The 25,418-nt window shown below is 50.3% G+C and overlaps 1 protein-coding gene across 3 annotated transcripts in view; it reads left to right on the plus strand.

Annotated features, from left to right (window-relative positions):
- The window catches only part of RILPL1 (Rab interacting lysosomal protein like 1), a gene marked incomplete at both ends in the record, with an annotated part of 38,520 nt that extends 16,169 nt beyond the window's left edge, over positions 1 to 22,351 (plus strand). The window contains 6 exons of one of the 3 annotated variants that reach the window (XM_079718063.1): positions 155 to 273; positions 939 to 1,157; positions 11,520 to 11,692; positions 13,588 to 13,680; positions 20,443 to 20,466; positions 22,207 to 22,351. In XM_079718063.1, coding sequence (XP_079574189.1) covers positions 155 to 273; positions 939 to 1,157; positions 11,520 to 11,692; positions 13,588 to 13,680; positions 20,443 to 20,466; positions 22,207 to 22,351 — 773 coding nt within the window. Of the gene's footprint in view, positions 1 to 154; positions 274 to 938; positions 1,161 to 11,519; positions 11,693 to 13,587; positions 13,681 to 20,442; positions 20,467 to 22,206 lie in introns of all 3 variants that reach the window. The other 2 variants (XM_079718061.1, XM_079718062.1) reach the window with 2 other exon arrangements.
- Between the last annotated feature and the right edge of the window lie 3,067 nt (positions 22,352 to 25,418).

Genomic DNA, 25,418 nt, shown 5'->3' on the forward strand with positions numbered 1-25,418 from the left:
GGTGGGGATGAGCAGGGGAAGGATGGAGGGGCGGACGAGCAGAGATGAGTCCAGGAGGAGGTGGGGGCAGGTTCATCTCGGTGGGGAGCCGCCAGATGGTTTAAGCAGGGGAGGGAGGTGGACGCACCCACGGGTCCCTCTCACCCCACCCCAGGCATGTCGGAGCGGGAGCGGCAGGTGATGAAGAAGCTGAAGGAGGTGGTGGACAAACAGCGCGACGAGATCCGCGCCAAGGATCGGGAGCTCGGGCTGAAGAACGAGGATGTCGAGGCTGTAAGTGCTGATCCCCGGCCCTGTGTCCACCCTCTCGGCCAGTGGGTACCAGCAAGAGACGGGATCCTCCCCTCAGGAAGCGCCCCTTCTCCCTGTCGGTCTCACTCCATGGGCTCCGTGGGGTGGGGATCCTGCTTACGGCTTGAGAGGCCCAGCCCTGAAACAGTTGACGTGCGGAGGACCCTCGGCCGAGGCTTCACTGGAGCGGTAGGAGGGAACGTGGCACTGCCCAGCGACCTGACTCTTTCCACACACTGAGGAGGTCCCAGGGCCCGGTCAGCCTCTGCTCTGACCCTGAGGCTTCCTCTAGCCCGTCCCCTTCATGCCCCAGCATGGTTCAGGCTGCTCCGGGAACCTATACGGTGTCTCTGCCTAAATTCGAAAAAGACGCCCCTTTCCCAAGGCATGTTACTTCCCTCTGTTGGGAAATTGTCATAATATACTAACAAGACACTTATCTTCCATCTGTCATAAAATTATCCTAGTAAATACATACATTGCCCATCTCTGGCATCAACAGAGTTGTAAGAACGTGAACAAATTTCAAACAAATCAAGGCATCTACAGTATGAATGGCACGCCTGTAGATGGCTTGCTCTTGTGCAGTACACAACATGAGCTACTGGATGTGGCGGCCCCATCCAATAGCCTTCCTCTCTCTATAGCTGCAGCAGCAGCAGACCCGGCTGATGAAGATCAACCACGACCTCCGGCACCGCGTCACAGTGGTGGAGGCCCAGGGGAAGGCCCTGATCGAACAGAAGGTAGAACTGGAGGCAGATCTGCAAACCAAGGAGCAGGAGATGGGCAGCCTGCGGGCGGAGCTCGGGAAGCTGAGAGACAGGCTGCAGGGCGAGCTCAGCCAGAACGGAGAGGAGGAGCCTGTGGTGAGTGGGAAGCTGGCTTCTGCAGGCTGGCTCGAGGCGGGCCAGGCTGCCTTGCTTTTTCCCCATTACACTTGAGAGAAATGGGAGGCCGAGGGAGGGCCAGCTGCTGGCTAGAAGACACACAGCTGGGCAGAGGCAGGGCTGAGCCTGGAACCCAGGACTCCCAGCATTCTAGCCCAGGGTGTCCAGCTCGGTGGTGGTTACTAGGCATCTGCCATTCATTCATTCCTTCCTTCAAATAATTATTGACTGTGTTGCAGGCATGGGGGATAAAATAGAGAACTGGTTCCTGTCCACATGGAGCTTACAGCCAGTATGGGAGACAGACATTAGTCAAATAATCACATAATATACCATGTGACCCAGCAATTCCAATTCTAGGCATATGCACAAGAAAACTTAAAATATATGACCACAGGGCTTCCCTGGTGGCGCAGTGGTTGAGAGTCCGCCTGCCGATGCAGGGGACACGGGTTCGTGCCCCGGTCTGGGAGGATCCCACATGCTGCAGAGCAGCTGGGCCCGTGAGCCATGGCCGGTGAGCCTGCGCGTCTGGAGCCTGTGCTCCGCAGCGGGAGAGGCCACAACAGTGAGAGGCCCGCTACCGCAAAAAAAAAAAAAAATATATATATATATATATATATATATATATATATATGGCTACATAAAAACTTGTACACAAACTTTCATAGCAACACTATTCCCAACAGCCAAAAGGTGGAAACAATTTACGTGTCCATCAGCTGATGAATGGATAAACAAAATATGATCTATGCAAACAGTGGAACATTATTCAGCCATAAAAAGGAATGGAATACTGAGACACGCTATAATTTGCATGAACGTCAAAAACATGCTAAGTGAAGGTAGCCAGACACAAAAGCCCCCATACTGTATGAGTCCATTTATTTGAAATGTCCAGAATAGACCAATCCATAGAGACAGAAAGCAGATTTGTGGTTGCAGGGACTGGGGAAAGGGGAGGATGGGGAGTGACTTCTAGTGGGTATGGGGTTTCTTTCAGGGTGATGGAAATGTTCTGGAATTAGATGGTGATGATGGTTGCGCAGCTCTGAATGTACTAAAAATCTCTGAATTTCTTTAATGTTTTTTTTTAACTTTTATTTATTTTTTGGCTGCGTTGCGTCTTCTTTGCTATACACGGGCTTTCTCTAGTTGTGGCGAGCGGGGGCTACCCTTCGTTGCGGTGCGTGGGCTTCTCATTGCGATGGCGTCTCTTGTTGCAGAGCACGGGCTCTAGGCATGCAGGCTTCAGTAGATGTGGCACGTGGGCTCAGTAGTTGCAGCACGCGGGCTCTAGAGCACAAGCTCAGTAGATGTGGTACACGGGCTTAGTTGCTCCGTGGCATGTGTGGTCTTCCCGGACCAGGGCTCGAACCCGTGTCACCTACATTGGCAGGCGGATTCTTAATCACTGCGCCACCAGGGAAGTCCCTCTCTGAATTTCATACTTTAAAAGAGTGGATCTTGGGAATTCCCTGGTGGTCCAGTGGTTAGGACTTCATGCTTCTACTGCAGGGGGCATGGGTTCGATCCCTGGTTGGGGAACTAAGATCCCACAAGCTCCGTGGCACATCCAATTAAAAAAAAAAAAAAAAGAATGGATCTTATGGTAAGTGAATTATATCTAGATTTTTTTTAAAAAAGGTGACTCATGCTAAAGGAGAGGGATGGTGCCAGAAGGTCCCATAACTGAGGGAGGGTCTGGAGTGCGTAACTAACTGTGTGGACTCTAGAGCTAGTCTGCCTTGGTTCCTTACTGACTCCGTGTCTTTGGATAAATTATTTAGCCTCTTTGCACCTCAGTTTTCTCATCTCTAAAATGGGAATACTAATAACAATACTTACCCCCAGATTGGTGTTATGAGAATTAAATGAGTTAGTTCATTTAAAGTGTTAGCTGTTGTTATTATTACCATGATAGTCTGGGGGAGTCAAAAAGGCTTCCTCAAGGAGGTGATCAAAAGAATGAGTGAAGGGCTTCCCTGGTGGCGCAGTGGTTGAGAGTCCGCCTGCCGATGCAGGGGACGCAGGTTCGTGCCCCAGTCCGGGAAGATCCCACATGCCGCGGAGCGGCTGGGCCCGTGAGCCATGCCGCTCAGCCTGCGCGTCCGGAGCCTGCGCTCCGCAACGGGGGAGGCCACAACAGTGAGAGGCCTGCATACAGCAAAAAAAAAAAAAGAATGAGTGAAAGTAAACTAGGTGAAGCGGGGGGGTGGCATGTGCAAAGGCCCTGAGGCAGGAGAAATTGCAGTGCAGTCAGGAAAGTATAAGAAGGCAAGGGTGCCTGTTGTGCAAGCTGACGACGAGGGAGAGGGTCTGAATAAGGTCAGAGAGGTCGGCAGGGGCCAGTGCTGCAGGCCAGGTAAGCTGCAGAGAGAAGTCTGCTTTTTTATCTGCAGGCACTGTGCTGAGTGCTGTGGAGGTTCAAGCAGCTTACAGCCCAGTGCAGGAGACAGACTTGGAGACCAGCAGCCACACTTAAGGTGGAAGGGGGTTGTCTTAGTGGTAAGAGGTTGTCTTAGTCTGGGTTCCCTTGAAGCAGAGCTTGAGAAAAGGACTCTGGGCAGGAGGTTAATTTGTGAGGTGATCCCAAAGACCAGAGAAGTGAGGGAAGGAGGAAAAGGGAATTTGAGGGTGTGTCACTGAGGTCACAGTGGGAGCTCAGTCGCGCTGGGACCTCTGAGAAGCACCATAGAACACCTCCCGGAACTGTCTTTCTGGAGAAGAAAGGCTTAGAACAGTTATCCACAAATGCCTGTCCCCAGTTAGCTAAGAGTGGCCCCCGGAGGTGTCACCTCCCCAACACTCCTGGGCAGAGCTTGTGAAGCAGATACTGGAGCAAAAATGGAAAGACATACAGTGTGCGCTTGAGGTGGGCCCCTGTCCACATGGATGGAACTGCACCACAGCTGCAGCAAAATTCAGGTGGGCCCAGGATGTGACACGGGGCACCAGAGGTGTCTCCCACGTAGATGTGCCCCCAGAATGCGCCAGGAACACAGGGATAGCGCGGTTAGTCCTGTGGGGGTGGCGTGGAGTTTCACGGACCAGCTCTTGCTTCAGCTGGATGTCAGTGATAATAATGCTAAGATTTTGACAGGTAGGTGTAGAAGATGGATGTGCCGTTTCAGAAGAGTATAATGAACCGTTACAGGAAAGCTCAGCGCTTGCCACTTGTTCCAACAAATATTTATTGACTGTTGCTGGTTTGCAGGCACTGTGCTGGTCTCTTGGGTTACAGGTGGGGGACGTTAGACAGAGGAGCTTACCAGCAGGTTGGCTCTAGTCCCAGCACAGTCATTAAGTATCTTGTGAATTCAGGCCATACACTTCTAGGTTCTTGGAAGGACAAGAACCTCCAGGTTACAGATAGGGAGGTAAGGGAGAGAAGTCTTAAAAGGGAGAGGTTAGAGTCTGCTTTTGGCTAAAAGTGACAGAAGCCTAAGTTAAAATGGTTTAAGGATTTTTTTTTTTTAAAGGAATTTTTGGCTGAATAACTAAAAGCTTTGAGTTAATGATGGCTTCAGGTATATATAGCTGGTTCCAGGTGCCCAAATGATGCTGTCAGGAATTTGTTTCAGACCTTCTCTCAGCTTTGCTTTCCTCTGTGTTTTTGTCATTCTCAAGCAGCCTCTTGCCATATCGTGGCCCCTGGTACTCAACCAGCTTTGCAACCCCAGCAGAAAGAAATTGCTTCTTTCCCAGATTCTCAGCGAGAGTCTCAGGGAGCCTCTCGTTAGCCCACCACTGAATCAGTCTTTGTGGTCTGAGGTTGGAATATGCATGTCGTCCATTCCTGAGCCACATGGAGATGGCACCCATCTAAGCCACACTCACAGAGAGTGGGAAAGGGAAGTTTCTCCAGAGGAAAATTGCAATGACTCACCCCAAGGATGTGTGGGAACGGATACAGGCCAATTGGAGACAACAGATGATAATCGTCAGTGCCAGAGAGTCGGGGCTGAGAATGCCACACACAAAAAACGCTGAGCAGTGAGGGATGTGGATTCTTTCGCAGGGTTTCTGCAGGAGAGTGACAGGATCAGCTCTGAGCTTATGGAGGACAGTTTGAACAAGGAGCTGGTGGCAGACGTGGCTGTCGGGAACCTTTTGCAGTAGTCCCGGCAAGAGAGGTGAGGGCTGGACCATAGCAGGGGGATGGAGAGGAGAAGCCAGGGGGAGAAGCTTGGGGCCGTCACACACCCCCCCCCAGCCTGCCCTGGGTACCCCTTCCAACCTCCTGAGCCCCACGAGAGCTCAGGCCTGTCTCCGGCTGGGCAGGTGGGGCCTGGTCCAAACCTGGGTCCTGAGGACATCACCCCAGCCACAAGACTCTGAGCCCCGCTCCAGGTCTCTTTAGGACAAGGACATTTCACACCTCCATGGCACGGCTGCCAGTCGGTTGCAGTTTCCTTTCTGGCACGATGGGGGTGGGACAGAAACAGTGGAGTAAAATCCAGTAGCAGTTATGACTAACCCACTGAGCTTCTCTGCAGCGTCTGTTCCCAAACCCAGGGCGTCTTTGCGGGGTTTGACGGCATCCCTTGGAGCTGAGTGGCGTTCAGGACGCTTGTCACTCAAACAGGGAAACCACAGGTAGTGGTGGCTTCATCACCTGCTGCCATGTGACTTGGGGCCTGTCCATCTCTTTGATGGTCAGTTTCCTATCTGACAAATGAGGGACACGAACTTGACTTGATTCAGTCGGTCTAAAAGTTAGTGTGGCAGGGATAGAGGGCCGTGGGATCAGAGGACACAGTGAATTCTGAGTGGAGAGGAGAGGGCAGTGCAGGTCTTCAGGGCCTTGAGATGGTCTTGTGGGACGGGTAGGATGTCCAGGGGTAGAATGTGGGGCAGGCCATTCCAGGCAGGACGAACAGCATGATCCAGACTAGAGAACGTGCAGGGTGTGGCTGGGGTTGCGGTTAGTCCTGGCACCACGTTGGTGAGGGAAGGTGGGAGCTATGGAGGGGTCCAGAGCCGGGGAGGAATCCATTTGTATCATTGCCTCTTGATTCATATGATTCTTTCTGAGATGCATCACTGTCATTTCAGTGTGATCTCCAGTAGGCAAGACTCTTTGTATATTTTTATAACATATTTATTGAGGTGGAATTTATTGAGATGTAATTCACAGACTGTACAATCCAACCATTTAAAGTGTACAAGTCAGCGTTCTTTTGTTTGTTTGGTTGGTTTTCGTTTTGTTTAGTTTCTTCTTTTTGGCCGCGCCGCATGGCCTGTGGGATCTCAGTTCCCTGACCAGGGATCGAACCCGCGCCCCCTGCATTAGAAGGGAGGAATCTTAACTGCTGGACCACCAGGGAAGTCCCCAAGTCAGTGCTTTTTAGTATATTCACTATATTGTGAGATCGTCACTACTATCTAGAACTTTTCCATCACCCCAGAAAGCTATGCCATACACATTAGCACTCACTCCCCATCTCTGTCTCCCCCCAGCCCCTGGAAACCACTAATCTACTTTCCATCTCTATGGATTTGCCTCTTTTGGACATTTCAAAAATGTCCAGGGCTTCCCTGGTGGCGCAGTGGTTGGGAGTCCGCCTGCCGATGCAGGGGACATGGGTTCATGCCCCGGTCCGGGAAGATCCCACGTGCCGCAGAGCGGCTGGGCCCGTGAACCATGGCCACTGAGCCTGCGCGTCCGGAGCCTGTGCTCCACAACGGGAGAGGCCACAACAGTGAGAAGCCCGCGTACCGCAAAAAAACAAACAAACAAAAAAACAAAACAAACAAAAAATGTACAAAATGGAAATGGAATCATACGACATGTGATCCTGACTGCCTTCTCACTCAGCATGTTTTCTAGTTCATCCAGCTCCTCATATTTTAACTGATGGTTTTCCTGCCTTTGACAGTTAGACATATAAACGCTTAAGAAAATGAGGTTGGCTTCCTGTCTAAGGGACTTTATATATAAAATCAATAAGAAAACTGTAAAGTTAATAGTACCTCCTTGATGTCACTGTCTCTGCCTTACAAGTTCTGATTTCTTAGTAACTTAGGGTTTTTTCTTTTTTAAGTATACAGGGAAAGCAGATAGGGTCCTGATTGCTGGCCTGTGAAACAGGGTTTTCAGGCTGAATTCATTCGCGGTAGCCTGGAGCTACCAAGGGTGACCAGAGCACAGTCATTCCCCATTGCTGGCCCAGGGGCTGCTCAGAAGTATGTTCAGTGGCCTTCAAGAGCACAGGAAGTGGCCTTGCTGTGCCCAGGCAGCGGGGAGTGTGCCCAGGAGGCCAGGCCTCAGGATGGAGAGCCCTGGTGGAGGGTGTCGCCTCCCTCCACCAATGACGAGGCCCCATTGCTTGTCAGTCGGTCTCTGGGGCCTCCCTAGGGAGCACCTGGGGCCTCGGGCATCTCTCTCAAGCTGTGCCCGGAGATCCTCAGGGGACCAGCAGACAATCGGTGATAACCCGAGCCACCTCCGTGGTCCCTCGTGGAATAAGCCTAGAAGGCTCGCTGCTGATTAGCCCGATTGCCACGTTGGGAAGAGCCTTCGCTGTGTCTCTTGAGGACTGGGCTGCGTCAGTGCCTGTGTTGGTCTCCAGAAGAGCTGGAGCCCCAAGCTTACCCTCTTCGGCACTTCCAGGCAATGGTCCCAGAAGTCAGGACTTTTTTTTGCAAACCTGTCTGGGAATCCCCCAAGCTATAAGGGAATCAGGTTGCTCCTCTGATAAAAGAGCTGTCCCTGGGACTTCCCTGGCGGTCCAGTGGTTAAGACTCCACGCTTCCACCGCAGGGGGCACGGGTTCGATTCCTGGTCAGGGAACTAAGATCCCACAAGCCGCTCGGCACAGCCAAAAAAAAAAAAAAAGAGCTGTCCGGAGGAAAAGAACTCAGGTTCTAAGAAAGCCCTTTGATGTCCTGGGTGATGACAACCCATGGGAACTGCCGCGCCTTGAAAGCCTGTGTTCATAGGAATTCCCGGATGTCAGGGTGGGAAGGGCCCTTAGAAATATTATTGGGTTTTTTTGTTTGTTTGTTTGTTTGGTCCACGCTGCACGGCATGTGGGATCTTAGTTCCCTGACCAGGGATCGAACCTGCACCCCCTGCATTGGCAGGATGGAGTCTTAACCACTGGACCGCCAGGGAAGTCCTTGTTGGGTTTTTGAGGGCTAGATGGGGAAACGAGGGCCCAGGCAGGAGCAAGCAGCTTGCCCAGAGTCCCCTTGGAAAGTGAGGGGCGTGTGGACCCGTCAGCCGGCCCTCCCCAGAGAGGCCGAAAGTCAGGGGACTTGCCCAGTGAGTGTCAGGGCTTGAGTTGTTTGGGGAGGGAGGGGCTGGAGGGAGTGTGTGAGCCTGAGATTAGAGTCTGCAGCCGCCAGCACCAGCACCAATGGAGTCCACAGGCAGGGAAGGAAAAAGGGGAGGGCAGTGGGCAGCCATAGCAATAGCATGTAAAAAGGGAGCAGCTGCTATGCAGTTACCAGCCCAGTGCTGCCATGTGGACCCAGTGTGACCCAGTCTTCCAATTTTTTTCCCAAAAGGAAGCCCCAAACCCAAACTTCAGTGTGAAATCTCCTGATCTAAAACCATTGGCAACTAATTCAAAAGAGTTTTAGAACACAGTGAAGGCCAAACAAAATGGGGGAGGGGGCCCCCGCCGGGGTGGGCCCAGAGTTCTTGGTGAACTCCTACACATTCGTCAAGACCCCATGCACAGAGACCACATCTGCAGTAACGTCTTCCGTGATCCTTCTCGGAGCCTGATGTCCTTGTACCTCTTTAATTATATTACCTTGTAAATTTGTGTGTATCTTTCCTCCACCACCAACTGTCCTATTCGTCTCATTAGCTCAGTGACCAGCAGGCACAAAGTTGATGCCCAGTAATGTTAAGTAAATACTAGACGTCGGGGCTTCCTTGGTGGCGCAGTGGTTGAGAGTCCGCCTGCCGATGCAGGGGACGTGGGTTCGTGCCCCGGTCTGGGAAGATCCCACATGCCGCGGAGCGGCTGGGCCCGTGAGCCATGGCCGCTGAGCCTGCGCGTCCGGAGCCTGTGCTCTGCAACGGGAGAGGCCACAACAGTGAGAGGCCTGCGTACCGCAAAAAAAAAAAAAAAAAAAATACTAGACATCCGAGGATGCTCTGTGATTAACCTGGGCAGAGGAAGACAAGGGAACTGGCATTAGTGAGCGCCTGCTGTATACTAGGCATTTGCACTACGGAGCTTGGGTAGGGGGTACCATCTGAATGTGTGGCCATCAGGTGGTCCGAGGAGCAGCCCCCAAGGGTCTGCAGAGGGAGTCAAACACTGAAGATGTACCCTGAGGACACAGCCCCCCGAAGGTGTGGCATCAGCAGATGCCTTAGAGTGCCTTCTCGGGAACTTAAATCCTCCACCATTTCCTCCCCAAGTTCGTGGGTGGGAAGAGGCCCCACTCTGATGCCCAGCCGGTCTGAGGGGGCGGCGTGTGTCAGGTTTCAGTTTCCTGCTGCCATGAGGCGCCTCCCCTGCTGCCTGCTACTCAGCTGCTGACCTGCGGGGTGGCTCTTCTGTCACCTGATCTGCCCTGGTGGGAGGTGTCTCCTTTCAAGTGTCCTTTCCCAGAACAGCACATCCCTGACTCTGCCAGGACGTGAGGCCTCTCAGCTCTGCCTTCTGGAGTCCTTCAGCATCCTGGCCCATCTAGGTGGGAGTCCCTTTCTCCTTTTGCTTCTGTGGGACTTTTTTTTTTTTTGGGTGGGGGCGGGGGGCAGTTCTGTATTTCAGTCCCTCCTTCCCCTGTTCCAGAGCTTTCCCACTGTTGTCCTAAGCTTTTGTCCACTCCTTCTAGACAATCACGAGACATTGGCAGCTCAAGGGTGTCAGGAATTGTACACGGCCTGGAGAGTGGGGGCCACCTGCAGATTTGGCCAGCTGACTTGGAAAGCTTGCCAAAACTTCCCCGCTATCAAAAAAGAAAAAATGTTGGCAAGGATGTGGAGAATGTCAAACCCCTCCTACACCGCTAGCAAGAATGTAAGATGGGGCGGCCACTGTGGGAAACAGGCAGTTCCTCCAAAAGTTAAACATAGAGTCACCATATGACCCCCCAGTTCCACTCCTAGGTGTATACCCCAGAGAACTGAAAACAGGTGTTCAAACAAATCTTCATACACAGATGTTCATAGTAGCATTCTTCCCAATAGCCCAAAGCTGGAAACAACCCAGATGTCCATCAGTGGATAAAAGGATAAATAAAATGTCTCTTCACACAGTGGAATATTATTCAGCCATGAAGAGGAATGAAGCACTGACACAGGCCACAATGTGGATGAACCTTGAAAACATGATGCTGAGTGAAAGAAGCCAGACACAAAAAGCCACATATCATATGATTCCATTTCTAGGAAATGTCCAGAAAAGGCAGATCCATAGAGATGGAAAGCAGATGGTGGTTGCCAGGGGCTGGGGGTGGGGAGGGGTGGATGGGGAGTGACTGCTAATGGGTGTGGAGTTTCCTCTGGAAAATGTTTTGGAACTAGGTAGAGGTGGTAGTTGCACAGCACTGTGAATGTCCTAAACACCACCCACTGCATTGCGCATTTTAAAATGGAAATTTTATGTCAAGTGAATTTTATCACAAATTTTTTTTTAAAAAGAGCTCCTTGCTGTGGAAGAGGGCAGGAGGATGGGATTTGGGTGTGGAGCAGGTGATTTAACAGGCTAGGATCCATCTGTGTGACCTGTGTGGAAAAGAAAGAAATGCCCTGCATGTGAACATTGGCTGGGATGTTACCCACCCCCCCACCCCCGCCCCAACCAGGGCTTCCACCAAACTCCAGTGAGAAGATGCTCACAGCCACTGGAGAGGGGCAGGCTTGACCAGAAGGCCAGTAACAAATGGGAAACTGTATATGACTTAATATCAAATGAAAAGGAACAGAGAATTGCGCATTGGCTCTGATTCCAACAACTTTGGCCAAATTAGCAATGCACTTGGCTAGAACATGAGTCAAGAACATGGGAAGGGGAAAGCAGGCAGATTGAAGAGGGTGGCAGCACTGGGTAGGACGCGGTTTCTTCTCCTCGGACACCTTTTAATGTTATTTGTAATAAAACCCTGGGTCAGGTGGGGAGGCGCCAGGACTGCGGGTCTGGCTTTTGAGAAGGCAAACAATGCGCAGGTGGCCGCTGGCTTTGGTCTCCCGAGGGACGCTGACTGCACAGAACATGAGCAGAGGCCACCCTCGAGTTCTTAAAATAGCGTTCTCAGCAAGCTGCTCAGGCCCTGGGAGGGTGGGAAATTCGGGCTCTGGCAGGATGCGGAGTGGGTGCTGGTGGCGGCGGCCAGGAATTCATTAGCAGCATCTCTGCCCTCCTCCAGATGGAGCTGGGCGGAGATGGGTGTGTCTCCGAGGCAGAGAAGGTGGCCATGGATCTCAAGGACCCCAACCGCCCCCGGTTCACGCTGCAGGAACTGCGGGACGTGCTGCACGAGAGGAACGAGCTCAAGTCCAAAGTGTTTTTGTTGCAGGAGGAGCTGGCATACTATAAGAGGTGAGTGCCCCTGGGAGCTCCCAGGCTGGCTCCTTTCTGCGGTTGTACAGAGTCTGGGGACAAATTCACACCTGGAAGACAAGGATTGCACCGTCTCTGGCCTGAAGCACACACATACCAACTCATGATTCCTTTCTGAAACTCTTGGGCTCAGGTGCATTCCTGTTAGAAAAGAATACTACATATACTGTATTACCTCATTACCTTACACTACCAGCGAGTTCTGGGGCAGCTCTCCCAACATCAAACACGTGAATATTTTTGCAGCAAAAGATACGAACATTCCTACTAAATTGGATAAATAAAGACTATAAACAGCCTCACGAGATTTCATTTCAGGTTTTGCCACCAAGTGAATGACCAAAATTAAAAGAAAACAAAACGAATTTTGGTTTTTAGAGCCTTTTGGATTTTGGAATTAGAGATAAGAGATGGTGGAGCGATAGAGCCTAATATTTGATCATTTAGTCCATCCGTGGCCAGTGAACTCCTTGTACATATTAGAGCCACACTGTCTGATACACTAGCCACTGGCCACTTGTGGCTATTTAAATTTAAATGAGTTAAACTTAAGTAAAATGTAAAATTCAGTTCCTCAGTTGCACTCGGCACATTTCAGGTGTTCCATTGACACTTGTGGCTAGTGGCCACTGTACTGAACAATGAAGATATAGAATATTTCCATCCTTGAGGAAAGTTCTGTGGACAGCACTGCGCCTGACTTAGAGCACCGTCTAATACCATGCCACCTCACACTTGTTCAGCTTTGTACACACTACCCTTCTATTGGTTCCTCAAAACACACCATGCTTGGTTCTACCTCAGGACCTTTGCACATGCTGCTCCTGCAGCTGGGAAAACATTCCCCTTGGTTCTTCCCATGGTTGGCTCCTGGTCATTCGGGGTTCGGGTCAGATGTCACCTCCTGAGAGAGGCCTTCCTTCTCCATCAACACCCCTCCAAAGGAGCGCTCTGTCCTAGTCACTGTCTATCACTTTACCCAGCTTTACTTTCTTCATGGCTCTTTTCACCGTCTCACATTATCCTGTTTATGAACATGCTTGTTTTATTGTCTGTTTCCACATTAGACTGCAACAACATGAGACCAGAAACCTTATTTGTCTTGTTCATGACTAAGTTCCCTGCACTTAGGATGCAGCTTAGCTCAGAGTAGATGCACAACAACTACCTGTTGAATGGAAAGCTGGAAGGAAGGCCAGATGCACCAGATGTGGTCCCTGCCCCAGGAGGGAAGATAAGACATCAGAGAAAATACAGTGCCACACATTTTTATTGAAAACCCACTGTGGGTCTGCCACATAAGAAAGTTTTATGACAGTGTGTGCACTGGCTGTTCAAAGAAGAGAGAAATCACTTCTGGCTTGGGAATGGGGGGGAAATCAGGAAGGCTTCCTGGAGGAGGTGGCATTTGAACTGGGCCTTCCCTAAAGGATAGGGGGGTACGTTTCAGGTATGAGAGATGTTGTGGGTGGCATATTCCAGGCAGAATAAACCACAAAGGTGTGGAGACAAGGAAGCATTTGGCAAGAACAGAAAATAGGAAGCCATTCTTTTCGGCTAGAATCTCCAAAGTAAACTTAAAATAGAGATGTGGGTACCTTCCTGAAATTTCTCACGTGTGACCAACTGGGCCAAAGGGCCTGCAGGCACCTGTGTCCGTTGCCTCCAGGACTGATCCCTCCTCTTAACTGGCCATTCCAGAGGCCAGCCCCCGAGGCAGAGAGCCTGTGGGGCAAAGGCCACCGTTGCTGTCCTCCTGGGTCCCTTATTTTCACTACCCTGAAAAAGTACATGCCCTCCCAGGCCATCAGAGAGAATATTCCAGCTCTCATGGAATTTTTGACTCTTATCTCACACCTCTCAACTCCTTCCAGTGAAGAAATAGAAGAGGAAAATCGAATACCCCAACCTCCACCCGTCACCCACCCGAGAATGTCCCCCCAGCCGGAGTCTGGGATCAAGCGACTGTAAGTGCTGCGCTCCCGGCGTCCGGGGCTGCTCGCTCGCGGCTGAGCTGGCGGTTCACACGGCCTCTCACTTCTCCCGGGCACCTGCTCCAGGGCTGGGCTTGTTACTAACCACCTCCCGCGGGGCCTGGCCCTTGACTGCAGAGTCACCTCTGTACATTGAAGTCTGAGTTCCTCCTTGGGGGGGGGGTCCCTGGGCAGAGAGGTTTGGGGAAGGCCGAGGGGGTGGGAAAGGGCTGGGGCCTGGGCTTGCTTGAGTGTGTCAGGCGGGGCATGTCTTTGAGGACGGCAAATACTGCATGGTGAGAAAGGTTCACGCATCTTAAGGCCTTGAAACCCCAGCTCTGAGGTGTCCGAATGGCCGTGGGTCCACCCCATATATACTTTTCTGTGATGACTTCACCTATCCATCTGTCTCTCCATTAAGTATTCATTGGTGCATAATACATGCAGCGCTGGGCCCTGGTGGCTGTGGGGGACACACAAGAGAAAGAGCGGCCTAGTCCTTGCCCTCAACTAGACTTAAAGCTACTTCGGAGTCCTTGCATCCAAAGTCTCCTTTGAGATTTGAATGACAGTTTGCAGACCCTTTCGGCGGCGGCAGGGGGTGTGTGAGGGTGGAGTCATACAGTCTTACAAACAGTTTTAGGTTCGTTGACCCCTGTAGCCCTTCAGATAAAGGGTTAAAGCTCTGGTCTAGTTAGCTAATATCGAGTAAAGACCTACTATGTGCTAATATCTAGTAAGATCCTACTGTGTGCTAATATCTACTAAGAACCTGTCTGCCGGGTACCGTTCCTGCAGATAATGGCACTGAGTCCTCACCATAGCCCTGTGAGGTGAGGGCACTGTCATCCCCATTTTACAGTTAAGGAAACTGAGGCACTGAAGTCAATCACCTGCCTAGGGTCATACAGCTAATAAGAGGCAGAGACAGGGTTCAAACCAGGCAGCCTGGCCCAGAGCCCACGTTTCAAACTCTGCAGGAGGGCCTTCTGCTCCCAGTTGTCTTGTGGCCTCGTTTTGTCCCCTGAGAGGGTCTTCCTGACTCTCAGCCTTGCACCTTCTTACAGAAGAGGCTTCGGTTCTTCCCCCCAAACCCTGGTAGAAGCTTTGTGAAGGCGAGTGGCATGGGTTGGAAAGCCAACTGGGGTGTGTGGGGAGAGGAACTGGGGTGTTACTCGGATGCCTCAACCTTTGTTTTTTTTTTTTTTTTTTTGCGTTATGTGGGCCTCTCACTGCTGTGGCCTCTCCCTTTGAGGAGCACAGGCTCCCGACGTGCAGGCTCAGCGGCCATGGCTCACGGGCCCAGCCGCTCCGCGGCATGTGGAATCTTCCCGGACCGGGGCACGAACCCGTGTCCCCTGCATCAGCAGGGGGACTCTCAACCACTGCGCCACCAGGGAAGCCCCGCCTCAACCTTTAAGTTCCACTTTTGTTTGGAAATTCTTGGCTAGTTCTTATCCTGTGAGTTGACGTAATCCTCGGTGTTGGGGGATAGGAAGGGAACGCAAAATGTGTGTAACTGCTGGACCCTCTGCTCTTAGAAAGGGGTAACTTGTTCAGATGCCGAGCCCTGAGATAGGCTAGCCGCCCTCTGGAGTGTGTGGATTAACACGCGGCTCCTTTCCAAGCCTCTCCTGCCAGTTTCACGTTGCTTGTTTGCTTGGCCCTTGGTCAAGCAGGTCCGCTGGATTTGGGAGGGGGTGTGGTCCCCAGTTCTGGTTAGGGATAAATATTTCCTGGGGGTGAAGCTTGGAACCAGATAGGCTTGCTCTGGATCCCAACACCATGTTGGCCACGTATTAGTTTGTAATCTCCCACTGGCACTTGAAACGCAACTCAAAGTAATTTAAAGAAAGAAAAACTGTTGGCCAAGCAGCTAGAGATTTTCCGGTCATCCTGGCTTCAGGCTCAGCTGGACCCAGGTCTTATTCTCAGGGATCTGCCTGGTTCCTTCCGCCTCTACCTGTTTTCCTTTCTGTGGGCTGTATTCTTGGGCGTGCTGTCCCCTCAGGGTGGCAGTATGGCCGCCATCAGCTCAGGCTTCTGCTTTCTTGTCTGAAACTCTGGTGGGAGGAGAGAATCTCCCACAGAAGTCACAGAATTGAGTCTCCTTGGCTCTGACTGGGTCACATGACCACCACACAGGGCAGTGCATCCATACGCCTGGCCTGGGTCTCATTCTCACGCCTGAAACTTAGAGTAGCTATAACTCCATCCAGTTCCCATGGACAGGGATTTGGGGAAGGACAGACCCCAAGCAAGATCAGTTTGCTGAGCAGCAGAAGTAACCGGCGTCCACTGTAGCCTCATCCTGGGGGAGAGGGAGCCCTTTGGTCTCAATTCTGTGATGTACTCGGTATCCTTGGTTAGGGTTTCCCATCCAGTGCTTGCTAGGAAATGGGACTGACTTCGCTTAGAGCCTGATCTGTCCACCAGCCCCACTTGCAGGTAAGGATGAGCAGAAGTGATCTTAAATGCTTTGGGTTAAAACCTGGGGAAGTTGAGAAAGAGTTCATGAGCCCACACAGTTCCTCCCTTAGCTAAGGGAGGGGTGAGACCAAGAGACCAGCATCTATCTTCTTCTTTCAGCAGTTCCTTCCCTTTAACAATCAGACCTTTCTGGCATCTCTGCTCCAAGTGTGCTGCATTTACAGCATCTCCGGCACTGTAATTCCAAGTCATATGTAATTCTAAGACTTCCTTCTGAAGCGGGGATGTTCTGACTTTCTAGTTTTCCACTCCAGCCCCCTTTCTCTAAAACAGGTACTTAAGAGTTGGTTTTTGCAAATCTCAAACTGGGTAAAATCCAGAGGAAAGGGCTTCCCTGGTGGCGCAGTGGTTGAGAGTCCGCCTGCCGATGCAGGGGACACGGGTTCGTGCCCCGGTCCGGGAGGATCCCACATGCCACGGAGCAGCTGGGCCCGTGAGCCATGGCCGCTGAGCCTGCGCGTCCAGAGCCTGTGCTCCACAACGGGAGAGGCCACAACAGTGAGAGGCCGCGTACCGCAAAAAAAAAAAAAAAAAAAAAAAAATCCAGAGGAAAGTTGTCAGAATTAACCAACAATGTTTTTCCCAGTAGTTCTTCTACCCACACACGAGTAGGCTATGGTGTCTGGTCCTCTTTTCCAGATTGTTCCAGAAAGGACCCTGTGGCCCTGTTCTCAAACCCTTCTCCCCTTCAGTTTGGCCTCTGGTTGCTCAGCAAGACCTGGGGCTTTGAGCCCAGCAGGAGAAGCAGATGGAATCTGGGAGTCAGAGACAGAGAGGGAGAGAGAATTCAGAATCTCTCGTCCACGGGGTGCAGGTGGCCAGTCCCACGGCTGCCCCGGCCTTGTAGGGGATAAGTGGAAGATCCAAATGGCACAAAAGGCTTTTGACCAGCCCAGACAGGACACTGGTCACCTTGTCCACCTCAGCCACTGGCCGGAAGCTGCATCAATATGGCCAGGAGCTCAGAGCCTGGGGCAGGGATGGTTCTTCCCTGGGGACCGGGGCAAGGGAATGACAGCTCTTAAGACGGTTCCATGCCTGTCTCCCTCGCCATCCTTCACTCTCGGGCACCCATCTGGGTCTGTCTGGTCCCTTTGTCCTTGCTTTTGTGAAGTATGAGTCACACAGCCTCTTTAGTGCAGCTCACAGCTGTTCTCCAGCTCAGCTTCTCGCCCTCGACCACTTTTCCCCACCCTCCAGTAAGTAAGCAGTAACTACCATGGAGGTTCGAAGGGGCTTCACTGGCTTGGAGCACTTGAACTAGGGTAGCTTCCACCCTGTCCGAGATTCAGAGCTGGGACAATTAGCCCCGTTTCTCAGATGAGGAAACTGGGGCCCGGAGAAGCCCACTGACTTCACTGCGATCACCTTGCTGGATGGATCGGAGTCGGGATTGGAACCCATGCCTTTTGATTGCCTCCTGGCCAAGACAAGACAGTGCTTGCCCCAGCCGTCTCGTTCGGCCTCCCCACCCCCCTTTTCCTCACCCCATTTCCCGAGTCACCAGCTGTCGGCTGGCTGCCCAGTTCCCTTATCTCTCAAATGCACCACCAGCCAGAGACACCAGAGTCTACATTTCTGGGCTGAACTGGTCAAGGGAACCAGAAACTCCTGCCGCCTGTCAAAACAGTGTGCCCAGAAAACCTTCCAAGAATAGCTTGTGACTGAGCAGCTGCTGGCCGGACAGTCTGGGTTGGCACTGGCTGGGCAGGTCACGAGGGAGCGCCTGAGTGGCTCCAGCCTCATCCCCAGTGGACACCAGGCACCAGCGCCCCCTTTGTGTGGTGCCCAGCTCTCAATCCTGGGCTGACAGGTATACACACAGCTGCTCGCTGCTGAGCAGGGGTGGGGGGCTGACCTGAGAGGCAGGCAGCTGGCAGGGGGCGCAGAGGCACAGCCAGGGAAGCTGCGATCAGAACAACTGGCCTCACACACTGGAAAGGTTGGCCTCGGACCAGGCAGCCACCCAAGTATCCGACGGTAGCAACAACAGGGCATTCTCTCCCTGTCCCCCTACCCACCACCCTGCTCACTGCAGCCCAGAAATAGCTTCTTTACAGCCACCCATCACACTGCCTGAAATGCCACTGTTAGAACTTCATTTGGTTTGAGTCTTCCAGAAATAATTTGTCACAGGGCGGGGTGGTGGCAGGGGCTCGGGGGAGTTTGAAACCAGCTACATCGTATCCAGGAGACAACTTTTGCCCAAAACAAGCCAGCCTTTTTTCATGGAAGTGGCTGTCCCTCTAGAGCAGGCGGCTCCTGCAGCAAGGCACCTGGAATAGAGAGGGAAGGGGGTCGTCCGTTCCATGATCCCAGCGAGACACACAGAGAATAGCTCGGCTGGAACACCCCAGGTGTCCCAAGGCCCTGGTGCATCAGTTTGGCCCCTGATTGGGCCCCAAAGGAAGTCCAGCACTTCCCAGTGGGCAAACACCTGTCCAGGAAAAATACCCACCCTGCACATCTGGGGCCATCCCCCAAACAACGACTTTGTCTTTGGGGGCTCCCTGTTATGCTAGAGAGGGGTCCTGGTAAAGGTGGGTGCAGTACCCTGTGGCTTAGAGCCCCTGGAAAGCTAATGGTACCCGCCAGCCTGGCCCCTGGGGATTGGGCCCATTCATTTACCAAATGGAACCCCTTCTGGTTGTCTCTGAGAAGCCATCCAGGTAGTTTTGCCAAGGTGCCAACACCCAGCTAGTCTGTGAAGTTGCGTCAAAGGTGATCCAGATGCAGAGAATTAATTCTCAAACCTCATTTGAGATAATCATATTATATCTTTTCTCAGCCAACCTCTTAAAAAAAAAAAAAAAGAAATCAAAGCTGTTCAAAATAAGCTCTGGAGGCTTAGTTGGAGTTTCTTCTTCATTTTCCTTGCCCAGACAAGGAATCAATGAGCATTCACTGTTGGCTCTGACTTACCAGGCGGGTGATGATGCAGTCTCTCTCCTGCCCGGCCCATCCTGGCTGCCTCACCTTCTCTCCTGGGTCTCCCCTGGCTGCCTTCAGGGCACATAGCCTGCAGCTCATGGCAGCTGGGGGAGACGTGCTGGAAGACACCCAAGAGTGTCACCACGTAATCCCACGGCAGGTTTTGACACTTCCTTCCCCGCACCCAGGCCTGCGTTTTCAGCCCTTGAGGCCACCCTGTCTTCCCCACGTGGTTATCACACGCTGTATTCATTTGCTAGGGCTGTTGTACCACAAACTGAGTTGGCTTCAACAACAGAGATAGGGACTTCCCTGGTGGTCCAGTGGTTAGGCCTCCGCACTTTCACTGCCGAGGGCCTGGGTTCAATCCCTGGTCAGGGAACTAAGATCCAACAAGCCAAGTGGCATGGGCAAAAAAATACAAAAAACAATAGAGATGTATTGTCTCACAGTTCCTAGAAGCTAGAAGTCCAAGATCAAGGTGTTGGCAGGGTCAATTCCTTCTGAGGGCCATGAGGGAGAATCTGCTCCACGCCTCTCTCCTAGCTTCTAGTGGTTTGCTGACAATCTTTGGCCTTTGTTCACTTGTAGAAGCATCACCCCAAACTTTGCCTCCATCATCACATGGCCTTCTTCCTGTGTGCGTGTCTGTGTCCAAATTTCCCCCTTTTATAAGGACACCAGTTGTATTGGATTAGGGCCACCCTACCCCAGTATGACCTCACCAAAACTAGTTACATCTACAAGGATTCTATTTCTAAATAAGGTGACATTCAATAAATAAATAAATAAGGTGACATTCTGAGCTCCTGGGAGTTAGGACTTCTCAAAATATGAATGGGGGGCGTTGGGGGCCGTAATTCCACATAAACCATAAGCAAACCCTTCGGCTGACCTGTCTGTGGAGTGTGTTTCTTTTTCATGCCGCCCCTGTTTTTATCTTCTCTGTGTCTATCTGTACTTTTCTAACCAGGATGTTTACAGCCATAATGCCCATGGTAGCAGCCGGACTGATAATAGATGACCCCACACTGCAGCCTGTCCGACGACTTGTGTCCCTCGTAGGCACTGCATTTTTCTGGTTTCCTTTTGAGCTGTGCCTTTGGAATGTCTGCTGCAGCTACTGCTGGGGCTGGCCTGTCTCCTCTGGCCCCTTTAGCTGCATGGCCGTCACCTGCGTGTTCCCATTTGAAGTGGGTGTGGAGTGCGATTTCAAACATGCAGCTCATGACGCTCCACATGCACGAGTGAAGCCTCGGAATTCTTATCTCTGTCACCAATAATTCTTTCTGTCTTTTCTGTTTCCATTCTAAAACCACCTTGTCCATGATCCAGTAAAGAAGGTCCTTTAAGTGACGGGTCAGTAATCAACGCCCACCATGACCCATCCCCGCGCCCCCCCACCAAGTGACACTAACGCTGTGTTTTTGATCTTCACACCCTGGCTTTCTAAACCGCTTTGTTTTGCCAAGCCATAGTCAGCAAGCCATTTGATCTTGTTAAAACAGGAAAAGCAGAGGAGGAGACTTTTGTCTTGATTCTTTCTGTGTCCCCTTGGACAGGAAGTGGCAAGTGGCTTTCCTGCTTGTATCATGTAGACATGACATGTAACAGTGATGAGCGCTGCTGTCTTTCTGGCCAGCTAATTGCTTTGATTACACTATGGAAAGGACTCACAAATAACCCAGAATGAGAAGAATGCCTTCATTTGCCAGTACACATATTGGTTGCAGAAAAAAAGAGACTTTAGCTGGTAGGGAGAATTTCTCTAGACAAACTTTGCTTGCCCCAGCTTTTCAATGAAAAACCACTTTATTCCTGCTAGGAAGTTATTGTAGGATCCAGTAACCACAGAATAGGAAAATCATTTTCACTCAGATGTGATTAAAACTGAACTCCATAGGCCACAGCACTAAAAAACAAAAACAAAACAAACCAAAAAACGAATAGGTAAACGGACAGAGGGAACTAAAAATAGTTGATCTGAAGTGTTGACTTCTTCAGGGGTTCCTTCCTATTCCTGCCCCTGGAAAACATAACAGAGCTACCATATTTCTTACCAAGTTCAGAAACCAAAATTCAAGAGTAGGGGAACTTGGTAAAAATAGAAAGAATCTTTAATTAGAGGCGGAGAGTACAGAAGAACAGTTGGCAGCTTAGAAAGGGCTTTAGGGAAATACTCAAAATAGGCCAACTCAGGTTTACTGGCCAGGGTCCTAGTCTCTGTTTAGGTGGAGTTTAAGCTGACTTTGTTTTAAATGGGCTACATTATCAGCTTTTGGCCTGAGATTTCTACTTTTATCTTTTAGGCATCTATCAGATGGTTCACTCAGATTGATCAATAGTCACAGCTGTTTTGAAAAGACCTCTTGGTCTACTTTAGCTGTTGCTATGTAGATAGTTACTGTGATAACTTCTAAAGGCTTTCACCTTTAAATTAAATCAGTTTTAATCACCATTAAATCAGTTCTTGTCACTTGTCCAAATTAATATTTCCCAAATTTCATTCACATACTATATTCATAATGTTCATCTAATCAGAGAACCGCGTATGCTATTCCTTAATATATATTTTAATTGCCTCATTTTTCTTAACTACCTACTTTCACCTCATCCTAAGCTGTAGTAATATCCATGAAATTTGGGCTTTGATGTGCGACTTACCTAGTTTCCCAATCCACATGAAATAAATAGTTACTTAAATTTAAAATATTCGTCTCTTTACATCCGAATCGTCTTACGTACCATATGGCTTTCAAGTATTCCTTTCTGTGCATCATTAAGGTAAAGAAACCCATGATGTATGTTTCCAGTAGCTTTTTATTTCCACTGGTCATGAGAAGAAATCCTCAGTAGTGCTTAAGGTGGGAGATACATCACCTATGTGCACACCCTGCTCACACTGTGTCACCTCCAAGGTACTGTGACAATGACACACAGAATGCCCTGCTGCTTTCTGGAATAACTTTGACCCGCACCCCGAACTTTTTCTTTCACACCTCGAGTTGATTTGCTCCCTCACGTTTGCTGCTGGCTTGCAAAAACTGTGACGTGCATGGCCAAGGGCAGCCTCTCATTTCTTTCTTTCCCTTCTCAAAGGTTTAGCTTCTTCTCCCGAGATAAGAAGCGTCTGGCCAACACGCAGAGAAATGTGCGCATCCACGAGTCCTTTGGCCAGTGGGCCAACTGCCACCGTGACGACGGTTACACAGAGCAAGGACAGGAGGCCCTGCAGCACCTGTGACTGTGACCCACCTCTGTCCTTGGACCTGAACCACCAGCGCCTGCAACAGAACCTGGCCGCCTTGGGTGTCACACCCTCAAACCTGACCCCTCCAACAAACTGTCTGCTTTGAGGGAGCACGTCAAAAAACTGATGCCAAACTCTAAAGAAACGTTTATTTATACCAGGGCTATCACCGTTTCTAATAGATGACTCTGATCCCTTAGGATATATATTTAATAAGACCACGAGCGGAAGCTGACTTTTGCATTAACTTCAGTAACGCAAGCTTCGCCAGATACATCACATGCCGCTATAATTGCTGTTTGACTTGCTTTGTATGAAATTATTTGTGTAGAGGTTTTATGATCACATTTGTCATACTTAAGTGGGAGGCAGGGAAGTGGTAGGTTTTCATTAGTCACGTTCATGACGTGGTCATGGTGGTAGCATAATATATAGGAAGCATCGACTAGACAGGCAGGGCCTCCGAAGTCACAGGATGAGCTGGCCCAGCTTAGGCACAAAGCAAACAGAAAATAGGGAGGACAGTCCTCCTGCCCAGAAACTGGAGACAAGTTTGCAAGAGCCTGTGGTTCTCTATTGCACCTTGTTACTGATAATGCCTAGAGCATGTAGCAATGTTCAAGGCCAGTGCCTTGGAATCTGCTGTGAGTTATGCAGTACTAACCAAACAAAGTTGCTAAGGATGAGACATTGCAACATTTCTTGTGTGGATTCTTTTTTTCTTGGCATCTTGTTTCAGCATTTACTGTGTCAAATACTTAGTCCCCTGCGGAGAAGACAAATGTCCCAAGGCGGATTGAGTGTGGTGTGTGGAACCCTAGGGGATGCCAGATGGTGGGTAGGGTAGACTTGCCAAAGCAATGGCGGTGGGTGAAAAGATGGTTTGGGGACCAAATGTCTGGCTGACTCATGGGGCTGCAGTGGAGACGGAGAGCCACATGCCCTGTCTGCAACTGGCAAGTTGGGGGGTTACCCAAATAATGTTTTCTCTCCACCCACGGAGCACCCAGGGTGCAAGACTGGGTGCTCACGGATTGAGAGAGGTACAATTTCCTAACAGGGCACTCAAGTACATCTGACTGGGCTGCTCTCTACACATTTTACTATGGTTTGCTAAGAAACCATCAAGTCGGTTTATACAATCTACATGAACTCCGTTTCCAGATCGCTGAGAAAAATGACCAGACACGATAATGTTGGTTTAGAGCAGTGGTTCTCCAACCTGACTGCCCATTAGAACTATTAGAGTTTATTCTCAGAGAGTATAAAAGCATGTGTGCTGAGGAATCCCCCTCCCCACATCACCTTTGGTTGCCTTCCCCCTGGGGTGACCAGTGTTGGTAGTTTCCTGGGTGTCTTTCCTGAAATAATTTATAAATACACATGCAATCATGTAAAAAAATACAGATATATTTCTGTTCTCTTTTTACATAAATGGCAGCGTGTTATACACATGCTATCCCATACCTTTCTTTCCTTAGAATACCCTGGACATGACTTCACACCACAATAAAAGACAGTGGGTCTCAACCAGGGGTGATTTGGGCCCCCAGGGATGATTGTCATTCACTGGACACATTTTTGGTTGTCGCAGCTGGGTGGGTGCTACTGTCATCCAGAGGGCCCCAGGGATGCTGCTAAATACCCTACAATGCATAGGACGGCACCCGATGCCAAAGAATTATCCAGCCCCAAATGTCAATAGTGCCAAGACTGAGGCACTCTGGTCGACCATCGAGTGTAATTTGTTCACGTTTGTCCAGGCCCCACTGGTGGACAGGTAGCTTCCAATCTTTCTAAAACAGCGTTGCACACTTTCACACACGTGCATCCGTCTGCAGAATAAACTAGCAGCAGAATTGCCGGGTCAGAGGGTATCTGCCTTTGCCATGTTGACAACTACAGTCCCTGACGGGGTTCTACTAATTTTTTTTTTTTTTTTTTTTTTTAGTTACCAGGGCCATTATAAGACTAAGCCCAAATGTCCAGGGGTGGGGACTGAATGTGCCTTTTTTTTTTTTTTTTCCGCTACGCGGGCCTCTTACTGTTGGGGCCTCTCCCGTTGCTGAGCACAGGCTCCGGACGTGCAGGCTCAGTGGCCATGGCTCACGGGCCCAGCTGCTCCACGGCATGTGGGATCCTCCCGGACCGGGGCACGAACCCGCGTCCCCTGCATCGGCAGGCAGACTCTCAACCACTGCGCCACCAGGGAAGCCCCTGAATGTGCCTATTTTTTCCATCCATCGGTATTCTGGTACTCAGGGTTGATAACCGCCAGCTTAGACTCTGTAAACACTATGTAAACACTGCTGCCCCTGTATGTGTTTCTTCTGAAGCTGTCTCACAACTCAGCTTCCCTGATGTGGAGCAGCTTGTTTACCTAATGTACCTACCAACTCTAGCCCATAACATGCTTTGTAAATGAAACATGGCTGAAATCATAAAGGTGTTCCTGCAAGGTGGTCTTCTGAGATTTAGGAGAATAGTAAAATTCTGCACTGGAAACTTACAAAGGAAAGAGCATATTTTTCTAAAACAGTTCTAACAGCTGACAGCAATTTTAAGATATCGTAGGTCCCCTATGTAACAATGAGATTCATACTCCTGATGCAAAAACCTAGTAATGAATGTGTGAGTCTTGCTACTAAATCAGACATTTACTTTACATGAGACATCCTGAATTTTAAGAACCTGAACTTTCAAAGACACAGCCATGGATAAAAGAAAAATGTTGAATGTCACTTTCTTGAAAAATCACATGAACAGTATGGTACTTACTCAAAGCTCTCAGAAGTTCAGGTCAATATGTCCAGTTTCAAACAAACCGGAGGCTGGATGATCAAGAGGGAAAAGGCAAATCAGTCCATCAGAACTAGCTACTAACCTTTCATTGATTTCATTTTCATTTCACTCTCACTTCTTTTGAGCTTTCTCTTTTCCAAGGGCTGGAGGATTGCCATAGACCATAGTCCCCAAGCCCTGCAACTATGGGTTTTCATTTTAAACGCCAGCCATCCCGCCAAAAAGAGAAAAGGAAAAATGGTAGTCAGCATTTGGCTCG

Source organism: Hyperoodon ampullatus (assembly GCF_949752795.1).
Source record: "Hyperoodon ampullatus genome assembly, chromosome: 13".
Classification (NCBI taxonomy): Eukaryota; Metazoa; Chordata; class Mammalia; order Artiodactyla; family Ziphiidae; genus Hyperoodon; species Hyperoodon ampullatus.